General features: G+C 39.6%; 1 protein-coding gene across 1 annotated transcript in view; it reads right to left on the minus strand.

Moving 5' to 3' along the window:
• The window catches only part of fcho2 (FCH and mu domain containing endocytic adaptor 2), a 44,767-nt gene extending 33,634 nt beyond the window's left edge, over positions 1–11,133 (minus strand). The window contains exons 1-2 of the mRNA XM_054611955.1: positions 10,922–11,133; positions 2,593–2,684 (exon numbers count right to left, since the gene is read on the minus strand). Of these exons, the coding sequence (XP_054467930.1) occupies positions 2,593–2,684; positions 10,922–10,954 (125 nt within the window). The 5' untranslated portion in view covers positions 10,955–11,133. The remainder of the gene's footprint in view (positions 1–2,592; positions 2,685–10,921) is intronic.
• Positions 11,134–13,131: the final 1,998 nt, after the last annotated feature.

Raw genomic sequence — 13,131 nt, forward strand, 5'->3', positions numbered from 1 at the left:
CATGTATTGTATCATTTCCTGTAATTTACATGCAAATGTTGTTTGTTTTGTATACTATCGGCTACAATGGTGTTCTTTGATGATCAGTGTGTAGAACAAACAGAATAGAGTTGGTTTGTAGTCTGGATTTGGGACACGCTATGTGAGGTAAAAGTATGTGTGTGTGTGTGTGTGTGTGTGTGTGTGTGTGTGTGTGTGTGTGTGTGTGTGTGTGTGTGTGTGTGTGTGTGTGTGTGTGTGAGCCGTGAAGTTAAGATTATTTTTAGTCTTCTTCTGGTCAATTTTTTTTAACTGGAGAAAGTCATTTGTGGTTTTAAGGTTGTCAAGTTATGTCAATTTAGAATAAAAGAAGAACTGAGAATGAAACAGCAGCCTGCTGGTATTTTTCATTTCCGTGCAAATATCTACGACAAAGCACCTACAAGAGATTTCATGGATGTGTGTTTGTCTCTGGGAGATGCTGATATTGTTTTAGCCTATAAATGCTTTTGGTAGAAGAGGCCCTGGATGACAGACTGTCATGGATACTGGGAGCAGATTAACGCAGTGCACAGAGCTTCTTTCTCCACCAGAGGGAGCCAAAGTGCAGTTTAGGAAAAACTGCCCTTTGGCCATGAACTTTAAAAACCAAACCAGCCTGTGTGAATTAGAATAACATGAAACCTCTAAGCAATATCAGAAATAATGGAACAACTCAATAAATGTATCTGTCTCCTTCATGAATGAATTACTGATTCATTTGTATAGTATAAACAAACCACACTCCTGCAGACGTCAACGATTGTTAATATTTAAGCAAACTGAAAAGCTAAAAGATTATTCATTACAACAAAATGAGTGTTTAAACAGTGACATAAGCCACAATGTTGACGTTAAATAACCTTTGAATTGTCATTGTTCATTATTATTAGGACTTTCCAAACATCGTTGAATGAACACAGTTGATCACAGTGTTGTGTCTGAGTGTCTGAGTGACGGAGTGGCTGTGCAGAGGAATGCGTCCTGAATTCCAGTGGTAGACCGTCTATCATGTGGCAGGTTATAAACACACACCTCTGACACAGTGGAGCTAATCTTTATGGAGTTGGGAAGAATTTGAAAAGAGACTATTATTATGGTATTATCAAGCGGCAAACACTGACGGTGTGTAACACAATGCAGGGTTGCAGGTTTAAGCTTCTTTCAAAAAAAAAAAAGATAGAGTTTGCATAACATTCACACTCATCTACCTTTAGTCACAGTGTTGTACTTATTGACTAAATCTACTGTTTGTCCTTCCGATGAATATGGAGACCCTCCTCAAAAGATATTCATCTTGATGTTAGAGCTAGAGCTGAAATAATAAGCCGATTAATTCAAAAATTGGCAACTAGTTAAACCTTTAAGGTATCAACCGGAATAACCCGTATCAAGTAGTATCGAACCTTCTCAAGTCAAATGATACCTGCACTATATCCTTTTTTGTACCTGGATCTAGAAAATAAATGACTATTTGTATGTTTTTTTTCTCGTAACCAATCACTGCAAGTGTTCTTCATTTCAACACAACGTGTGATTGGCCCATCACTACAACGGCAGCCACAACCCATAGTGTGGTGAAGTCACGTGTGGTGTATTCAACGTGCCGAGATGCCACGGAAATGTTTAAAAGCATGGTTCTACTACACACGTGTGGCGCCTGATAACAACCGATAGTGGTGGTGGCGTTTAACTCCACTGAATGAAAACCAAGAGGTATCAGGTGAAGTACTGTTATGGTATCAGTATCACTTTAAGGTAGTGTTTGTGAACTTTTTTTCTGGGAACCCATTTAAAAAAATAAAATAAGAAATTTGCCTCATCTATAAATCGTGATAAGAGCAAATTTGTATTGAATTGAACGTTCCTGACCATTTCTTACTGCCATTTCCACATCACCATTAACCTAAATAGGTACACCAGCCATTTGGAAGACATATATATACGTATGAAAACAAATACACATGTTAAATACTTTATAAATAAGGCTCATCAGTTAAACAAACAGAACGTACAGTAGCTGTTTCATAGGCTACAATTATCAGAAGAATACAAACATTCAGCTTTCCTAATGTGAACTGCAGATACAAACCTTAAACAAAAGACTACGGGAGACATTGTGCAAACTTGTTTGCCAACCCAAACAAAATCTCCTGTGGGTTGGTAGGAATGACCGCTTTAAGGATACTGGCATCGGTCCTGGTATCAAACTCTAGCCTTATTGATAGCGAACTTAACATCATTCAGTTTGGGGGCGTTTCATAAACTAAACCCTTAATAGATGAAATCATAGTTAGTCGCAGCCTTGGTTAGATGAAACAAATATGGTCTGTAGCAATCAGGAAATGTCACGGTGGATTTTAGTCGCAGTCTCAGATAAGTACTTGGGTGTTTCTTACTACAGGAACAATAAGAGGAACTCCCTGTGCCAACTCTGAAGAACACTCAAACACCACGAAACCACAAAACAGGTCAGACACGTACAGAGGAAGCAGAGACCTGGCTTTGTTTGCACTAATTAACATGTTGACTATGTGGAAATGGCGCATCTTCAGAATAATATCAGACCTTTACCTTTCTCTGATGAAGTCTGTCAGCTCCTTGGAGGAAATCTGGCCATGCTTCATGTTATGGTAGAGCACATCGAAGCCATTGTTTTTGTCACCCTGCAATTCAGAGACAAACAAAAAAAAAAGAGGATGCAGACAGATCAGTCAGAGGAGGAAGCACCGAGTGGAACAAACAAACAAAAACCCAGACGGCAGGTTTCTGATGGGACAAATACCGTGAAGGCTTTCTCTACCAGCAGCATCCTCATCGTCTGCATAGCTCCCAGCTGCACCTGAAGCAGCCGCTGGTCAACCATACCCATCTTAGCCATGCTTGAGAGGAACGGATATTAATAACCGCGGCGGACTGGTCTCAGCGTCGAGCATACGATATGAGAGATAAGAGGTCCGTCTGTGTTGCCGTAACCATGCCGATAGGTAACTGGAGTCCTGTCGCACTGATGCTCTTACAAAATGCCGGTACCTCTGAATCATTTATATGAATGAGGATTATGGGTTTATGTGTGAGAGAATGTTGTGACACCCTGTTACTACTACTAATGATGATACAGATTTTTATACTGATTATTTCAATACTAAACAATGGTTTGAATGGTAAACCACACACACACACACACACACACACACACACACACACACACACACACACACACACACACACACACACACACACACACACACACACACACACACACACACACACACACACACACACACACAATGAATAAAACAAAAAGTGAATCGCAAAAAATCCCTTGAGGAACTCTCTATTAGTAACCTTCTTCCTGTGTTAGAAATAGACCAATAGTACCCAATAGTAGAGAGCAATTGCAGAACAAAAAACTGGGTTTGAGGAAATTTAGAAACAGCGTCACCATGAAATAGTTTGTCCACTAGAAAGCGATGACAAATTGATATTTTCAGCTGTAAAATAAAAAAACAAAAACAAAACAAAGGGGATCTAACTGATAATGTTATGTGTTTATATTAAAAAAACAAATATACTATTGGCTGAAATATTGTTGTCAATTTCTTTCTCAAAAAAATCCCAAATATCCGTACAAGTATGTGCTTTAAATATACAATATCAGCCGAGCTGTATCCTGTACAATACATGTCTGACATCAAACTCTACCACTGATATCACAAAGTAGAGTGTATGAAGACACAGAATCAGACAAAAACTATATTTATGAATGACATGTTGCCTTTGCTCGAATCCATTTGATGGTGCTGACCTCAGAGCAGCTAACAGGTCAGCTATGGTGGTTGTGAGAGCCACTATAAGTTTAGCGGCAATAAGTGGCCGACGCTGGACACTTTTTAAACACATTAGTCTCGACACACCTTCAACTCAGAGACGCCTTCTTGTCACTTCTGAGAAGAAGAAGAAGAAGAAGAAGAAGAAGAAGAAGAAGAAGAAGAAGAAGAAGAAGAAGAAGAAGAAGAAGAAGAAGAAGAAGAAGAAGAAGAAGAAGAAGACGTTTCACTTCCTCATCGGCCTCCATGAGGCGGTTTCTTCAGTGAGGGAGGAAAACAAACAAATCATGGCTTGAAGCTAGGAAGTTCACAGATTAGCTGAGAGAACAGACTGAGCTACTGTCAAAGAGATTACAATGAAAGACACTCAATCAATGGTTTTGATTGTGATAGTTTGAGAGACCTAGTTAGGATAACTATCAGAAATTGTGCTCATTAGCATGCAGAGGACTGACGCAATCGCTCCACCCAAAAAAAGACGAATAAGGAAACTCATACTTTCACTAAAAAGCGGCCAGAAGGCATCGCGATAACACCGCCGTTCATCCTCATTCTTGTCTAGATCTGCAGGCCCAACTTTGTTTCACCTCAACCCCGAGACTGACACGGACACTTCCTTGTTCCTGGAGCGATCCTGTGTCAGCAGTTTGGCCTACGTTCTACAGCATCAGCGCAGCTTTAACAAATCCTTGTTTTTCCAAAAGGTCAGGATGTTTGTGTGTCAAAGTGAAGCTCAAGAGGAGAGCTCTTTATTTACAGAGCAAACAGACATTATAGAAAGGAGAGCGTCTCTCTCCAGGCTACAGTTCAGACCACGGAGATGTACTTCCTGTTGCAACGAGATAACAAACGTTTAGACGTTACCAGCATGACATGCACACTACAGAACGCTTTAGATGTCAAGGCAAGAAGGTGAGACACAGACCATAACAATAAACCCTTTACATGACACCTACGCTGCTCTGAACTACGAGAAATATAAAGTAGGACACTCATTGACTTATTGGCCAATCAGTCGACACAACAGGGCGAGTGACAAAAGAGGGCGAAAAACACACACAGAACAGGAAGAGTCCATTCTGAGCTAGGACTGTGCAGCTCGTGTGGAATGTGATATCAATGAATACAAAAGAAAAAATAACAACAAACACAGGAAGCCGCTCAGGGCGTTTTTTAGGACTTTTCAGCAGGTAACAATACTGCAACTGAATCCTACAAAGCTAAGGGCGAGAATATAAAGACGTCTCCTTGAAACAAGACCTGAGATTTCTAACAAATCTCGAGTTGGTCCACTAGCTGGTTTAGTTTCTACATCTTCATCTACATGGGCGGCGGCGGCGGCGGCGGGGAGGAGAAGTGATACCGGCGTGACGCACGCTTTTCTCAATGTCCTCTTCTGGACACTCATTGATGAAAGCCTGCGTGCCGGCTGTTTGATATTCCAAACACACATTGTGAACTTCAGAAGTACTCATTATGCTTGGATTTAGATGGAGAGTGTTTGTTTTGTTTTTTGAAACTCCCTGCTCCACCCTAAAAGGGAGGACGACATGCCGAGAGGTCAGCACACGTGTCAATCACGGTTTGTTTGAGCAGAAAGCACAGTCTGCAGCTGAGACGGCGTCCAGAATAAAAAAAAAAAAAAAAAAAAAAAAAAAAAAAAAAAAAAAAAAAAAAGTGTGTCTGTGCCAATATTATCGCTGACAGAAACAGATCCCAACATGAACTTGGATCCCGGCTGCTGTGTCGGCTGCACTGCACTGACTGCAGAGGGACTGAGCGCCTTTGTGTGCTTTAGGTGGACAAATAAAAAAAGGATTAAAAAAAAACAGACGTAGGGTAATAGCCAGGCAACCAGACGGCTCACGTCATGGCTGAACGTGCACTAATGCTTTTTTCTTGGATGAGTGGTTTCACTCATGAGCACGGAGAAGGAGAGCTTCAGTGGAAAAAAGCAGCAGTAATACATTACAATACAGCTTATGCAGTGATGTATAGACTGGAACTGGTGTGTTCAGGGTTCATGGAACTCTAAACTGGAGTTTTAATTATTAGGCAAACAAGCACTTCGTGGAATAGAGATTGGACTCTGGGTTCTTCCACCTCCTCTATGAAGACTATTTAAAAGGGACAGTTCATGAAACTATGTCAGGAATTACAGTCAAAACAAAGGTCTGTGGATTATCTTCAGTAACCACGTCATGATTTCTGGAAAGAGACACCGCAAGTCGGGTGTCATATAGTCCCAATGCACCAGAGAGAAGGCTGACACCTCCATGGCCATGTCTCCAAAACTAGGTCACAGCTAAAACTATATAGATTGCTAAATAGCACAACAAGTAAGAGGAAAAATATGTACTTTTGTTTTCAGTGTGGAATGTCAAATTAACCCTTTAAATACTAATAGTGCCTATTCACGTTCATGACCAATATTAGCACGTTATGGTAGTCGTTTCGGAAAAAGAACTATATTAATCAGCCACCATGAACACATAGCACACTGCTACAGTCTTACTACTAGTTTTAATGAATAGTCTATTAATCCATTAGTTGATCAAAAGACTATGTTGATAATCAATAAAACATTTAATCACTTTTCAAGCAAAAGCACAAAATGTTCCCTGGTTCTGCCTTGTCTTTGACTTATGTGATAGTAGACCTGAATGTTTTTACAATGTTGTCTTCTGACGTTTTCAAGGAACAAACAATTCATTCACAATGAAAACAAGCCTCAGATTAAGCCCTGTTTGACATGTTTGACATGTTGATCTTCTGTCTCGTCTTTGTCTCCATAAATACACAACAAAGACCACAACATGCATTATTAAAATAACCAAAAACCCAAGGGACACTCCATCTGGTCTCATTTCAAGATATATCTATATAGATTTGCCAGCTTTCTCACCAGCATACATACTCTTACATCAACATGTTATTTTAAGAACCACAGTATGAGACACACGAGGTTTTATAACCAAATAGCTCAGCTCAAGTCTGTAAACCATGAAGCCATGGCCAGTAAACACACCACAGATAAAATACATTGTGTTTTTCACACACAGCAATAACTGTCATTACCCAGTAAAACACACACACACACACACACAGAATGAGAAACAGTTACATGGCTGACATCTTCAATCTGAAAAAAACACCTTACGGGAGAGATAAACTAAGCCACAGCGCTGCAGTTTATCATGTAACATCTGCCGGGCAGAGGAGGACAGGAATCCACTCTCTCTGTCAGAGTAGAGGAACAGATCCAACATCCTGTGTGTTTGGAATCAAGCGTTCGATGCCTGACAGGCAGCAATGCAACCCGTGACACGGAGAGAGAGTCCTGTTCATCTTTAAGTATTATACTGCCTTCTTCTTCTTCCAACAATAAAGAGGTGAACTAAGATTTAGTCTCTCAAAACCTCCACTAACTTCAATATGCTGAGAACAGTACGAGTATTATACTTATTGATTAACATGCCCTTTATTACTCCTAATTATTCAATTAATCTACATTTCTTACAGTCCAAGATGACATCTTTAATTTACTTTTTGTTTGTCTGCAAACAGTCTGATTCCTTAAAAATATTCAGTCCATTATCATACGAGACAAAGAAAAGCTGCAAGTTCTCACAATTGATGAGATGGACCTGAGGCATTTTGGGAATGAGTGTTTGAAAATTCCTTTTATTACCAATTAACAAACCAATTATTAAAACAGTTAAATATTTCTCCGTCATTCGACTCAGCGGCCAACCATTTCAGCTCTACGTAAACCAAACTGGTGGCCCAGTTACTTATATTTCTTATATAAATGACGCTTAATAGGATTCAGCTTTTGTAGAAAATAAATAAATAAATATATATATATATAAAAATACATATTTATTACTTCTTAGTAAAGGAAGAACTATATCATGTTATCTGTATGAAGGCTGCAAAGTGGAACTACTTTACAAATAAACACACTTCTCCTCATTTATGAGGATAGCTAACAAAGAAAGTATTTGTCGTGGTTATTAAAGTTTCCGCTGTAGAGTACATAGTATGTGCATTCATCACATAATGGTGCAAAATGTATCACGGGAAGCCTAAGTGTGCTTTGGGAAGCCTTGGTCGATAAATTTCCACTAACAACTGGGCTCATCAGGAAACAATAACCAGGAGGGATCACGTCTCCTGTGTGTTCAGGTAGAAGCAGTGGAAAGAAGTGTGACTGCTTTAAGAGACGCTAAGACAAGCCTTCCTCCCTCCAGACGGACTGTTAACGATGGCCCGGAGACCCAGGAGCACAGAGAAGGGTAGACGGCAGGATGACATCACAGCGTCTGTCCTCGGTCATGTGACCTAAGAGGTCTGGGAGTGCTGCTAAAGCTGGGCTTTGTTAGCGGCATTAACAGAAACGTAGGGGAACTTGACCGCTACTTACGGTCAGGGATGTGACATCAAGTGCTTGGCTACGGGATAAAAACCCAGAACAGGTGACTTATGACCGGTTTAACCTCCTCTAAACACGCCGGACATGTGGGAGTTTATGACACACAAAAACAGTTAAATCAACAACACAAGATTTCTGTTTCAAGCAAAAACAAAAGTCAATGTTGACCAAAACCCTTTCACCCTAAAGGGGGATGTAATCTCACAACTAAATCCTACTTTAAACCTCAACAAGACCTTCTTCTAAAAGAAACAAAGATGGAGAGAAATATATATATGGTAGTATACGCTGAAAGGACATGCGTCACCATCGTCCGTCTCTTCTTCTTACTTCAGTCTTCGCTGTGTTATTGCGACACTTTGCATGTCACAACAATAACTTGTGGGAGTGTGACTGTGAAAACACAGTGGAAATGTGTGAGAACCTATTAGACCACACACACACACACACAGAACCTATTAGACCACACACACACACACACACACACACACACACACACAGACACACATACAATACAATACAAACAGCAGGGAGAAGAAGGCCATCCCGGGGCTGTTGGCTGTATCAACACTGTTTGCTTATCACGCTGCCATCTTATTTTCCCATGATTTGCTGAAGGCTAACGGACTCGACATGAAACATAAGCTCATCGCAGACATGAGCTTTTGGTTGCCAAAACTGAAAATGCGGATACCATTTTTTTTGTCACTTTATATTTTGAGTAATTAAGAGGCTATGCAGGAATATGTCGGCTTAATATTGAAAATGTGACATAAAAGAATAAAAGCTCTCTTACAGAAAACTAACTGATGCACATTTCAGCACATGTGGGGAGGGTCACACATTCAAACTTTCATTAACAGGCCACAGTGAACTAGCTTACATATGCACATTGCACAGACAGAAAAAAAAAGGGGAAATGGACATTTGACGATTGCAAATAAACCTTGTGAGAGGAAATGTTGCAGCCAGTGACCAATCAAGTGTTGTAGCTTGAGTTGACAGATAGACAGACGACATGGCGGCACCATGTGTCTGGCTGCCAAATCCTACAGAACTATTTTATTCAGCTGAGGAGAGATGTTGTCTACCTCAGAGATTCATGCCAGGATAACATACTACAGAGATGCCTGTACAGAGACTCCAGAGTTAGAGGAGACAGATTAGAGACAGGTGTCTACTGCGGCATTCTGTGCAAAAGTGAAGCCTAATATGTGTGTGTGTGTGTGTGTGTGTGTGTGTTTGCTTGTGGTGATGATTTGTAGTCAAGGCAAAGCAAAAAGGATGCATCCTCTAATGCAAAGTGTGTGTGTGTCCTGCATGTTAAACACACAGCTGATCTTCACCATCACTGGATTCTCTTGTGTCCCACCGCAGGGCACAAAGGCCAGATTGAAGAATCAAGAGTGTCTGGGCTCGCCTCTTTAACATTTAGTTAATGATGGAGTCTCCTTTTAGAAAAAAAGAACTGGCTTTTGGGGGTTGACAGCACTGTACTTTCTAAATGACTTTTGCTTTAATGTAATTTTTTATGTAACAAAGTTTTGTTTTATCAGCCTTGTATGCAGGAGATTATTTAGGAGCTGAGGTCAAGTGAGGATAAAACCCCAGAGATGTGTTTCCCACCTGAGGGAAGACAGGGATGTGATATGAATGATTGCTATTTGACAATATTGCAATATCTTACACAATACACATGTGAAATATATATATTATGGCACCAAGAAATATGATCAAAGCACTACATTACTCAGAGCTGTAAGGACCAATGATCATAGAATAACAGAGCAGAGCAATAACAATAATTGCAAAGATTTTCCATATTCAGTCATGACATTTACCTATGGCTGCTGTGCAAAAGAGAAGTATTTATAACAGTTTAGATGACCCAATATAAGAGTAAAAACATCATAAACATGACTCAAACTTGCAACAATGCATGACTTTTATGCCTTTATGACACTATAGTTTATCTAAACTTTTAATAACAGCATGCATGGGTTTAGTGTTTTGCAAAAATAAATAATATAAAGAAAAAAAAGGAACTTGAAAACAGGATAAAATGAATATAACAGTGAAGGAGAAGGGCTTTTACTGCCATGGCCACGTCAAAACGGAAGAGAAATGACCTTTCATTAGTAAATACACAACATAGTACACAGTGTAATAGTAGTACACGCAGTACAGCTCAAACTGTGTACAAATATGAGCTAAATATACACAGCAATAAGAGAGTGGGGTGTTTAAAAAGCTGTTCTCTAACTTACTAAACATCTGGCCTCTCACTGAAACTTTGTTAGGGAAGAAAAATGACTGACAGCCGCAGCGTCCAATGGCATTCGAGGAAGTGACCATCAACATTCCAAGGAAGCCCGGGAGAGCCAATCAGCGGAGAGCGGGGGCTGACCCTGTGAGGGATTCAAGTTAGATGGGTTCAGAGGCCCAAACCCCCCCGGGGGTGGCAAGATAATAATCGCCGAGGAAAAATGAACGATGGTTGGGGTGGGAGTGTGGCCGTACCGGACATGAATAACACTTGATTCCCTGCCTGCCATGTTCATGTCAGCCAGGGAACACAACAACACAGCAATAATGAATAACACCGGTGTAAACAGCGTGAATAAAAAGCACCACCTACCCAGAAATTCTCTAGGAAGTAGGGGGTTATCATCTTGTTTTATTCCTCTTCGCCCGCAACTCGCAAATTGGTTGTAATGCAACTTTTATGGCGAAAATCATCCACAGTCCTCCCCCAGTTTCTCTTCTATCTGCCTTTCCCCGTTTCTGCTCCTCTCCCCTTTCTTTCTTCTCCCTCCCCATGCAGAGACTCCACCTCCACTCGGCCACAGCGCTGCGTTTCTTCCCGTAGAAATGGAGACTTTTCTCGGGGGGAGCGAAGCAGCGCCACACGTGGCGGAGGACGAACCAGCATGGACCGAATGCTGCCTTCAGGTCAACCTCGTAAACTCCTGCACTCCCGCGGGCTGAGTGGATAAGAAATAAATAAAATAAAGAAATTGATTGAAACAGAAGAATGATGAACGTAGAAAACACGCCAGACCATATAATATAATAATATTAAATATAATAATGATAAATTAAATCGTAAAATATGATATTCCAACCCGGCTGTGAATACAACTTGGGAAAACTTGGCTCCCAAATCATCCAAACAAAAAACAGGTTTCTCTTAGAAATGTGTTTATGTTTACACAGTTTCTTATTGTAGAGCTTAGAAAAGATAAAAAACAGGTTTCTCTTAGAAATAGAAAGTATATAGTATAATATAACAAGTAGCCAGACATCTGAAACATTTAAAAAGCACAGCAACTACAGTGTGGTATTCTGCATTTGTGATGCTGTATTTTATGTTTACACAGTTTCCATTAAATTATTGTATTGCCTCTGCACATATTTCATGAGCTTATCATTAGAAATAATATTAAATATAATAATGATAAAGTAAATCGTAAAATATGATATTCCAACCCGGCTGTGAACACAACTTGAGAAAACTTGGCTCCCAAATCATCCAAACAAAAAACAGGTTTCTCTTAGAAATGTGTTAATGTTTACACAGTTTCCATAAAATTATTGTAGAGCTTATCATTAGAAAAGAGAAAAAACAGGTTTCTCTTGGAAATAGAAAGTTTATAATATAATAAGTAGCCAGACATCTGAAACATTTAAAAAGCACAGCAACTACAGTGTAATATTCTGCATTTGTGATGCTGTATTTTATGTTTACACAGTTTCCATTAAATTATTGTATTGCCTCTGCACATATTTCATGAGCTTATCATTAGAAAAGAGAAAAAACAGGTTTCTCTTAGAAATAGAAAGTATATAGTATAATATAACAAGTAGCCAGACATCTAATAAATCTAAAAAGTACAGCAACTACAGTGTGATATTCTGCATTTGTGATGCTGTATTTTCATATTTACACAGCCTGCATTAAATTAGTGTATTGCCTCTGCACACCTTTTATGAGCTTATCATTAGGAAAAATAAATCAGTGTTTGTGTGTGATGCCTGCAGTCTTGTACAGACAAATGATTGCTTTCCAGCTTGTCACCAATGATGAAATTGTGCAGATATGTTTGATAAAAGTTAGGTACTATAAATGCCTACATAATAGTGTTGTTTGCCAAACTGATTACTGCCATGTTTGTTAAGAAATAAGAGAGGGAAAACACATTTTTCCTAAAAATATCTTATGTGGGGGAGGAATAATGTTGTCTTTGGTTACATGAAGCACTTGATAGAAGACCTACATTACATTATTACATTACAGTCATTTAGCAGACGCTTTTATCCAAAGCGACTTACAGGAAGTGTATTCAACATAGGTATTCAAGAGAACTACTAGTCACCAGAAGTCATAAGTGCATCTCCTTTCTTAAACAAGCATCTAAAAGCATAAACCAGAGCAAAATTATAGTGCAGAGGCAAATTACTACGAAAACAATAATTGCAACAGACTAATACGAATACAATAAGTGCTACAAACTACTACGAATAGGATAAGTGCAATAAACTAATACGAATGCAATAAGTAACCTATCATGGGACATTTGATCATTATCACACACTAGATATACGTTGTGAAACCTAACTTGCATGCAAAGTCAATTGCAGCACTAAAATCTAAAGCTGGAATGTGATAAACGCCGAGACAATGTCCAAGCTGATAAACGATATACAACCCGAAAGGCGAGGCAGATGTGCTGCTCAACATCCAAGTTCCTACCTCCTCCATGTTTCCCCGTACGTTTATATTGTGCAGCTGCAGCAGGGAAACGCTCTCTCAGATGTGACAACACACACAAGACAAACGCCAAGAAA

The sequence above is a fragment of the Anoplopoma fimbria genome, chromosome 14 (assembly GCF_027596085.1).
Source record: "Anoplopoma fimbria isolate UVic2021 breed Golden Eagle Sablefish chromosome 14, Afim_UVic_2022, whole genome shotgun sequence".
Classification (NCBI taxonomy): Eukaryota; Metazoa; Chordata; class Actinopteri; order Perciformes; family Anoplopomatidae; genus Anoplopoma; species Anoplopoma fimbria.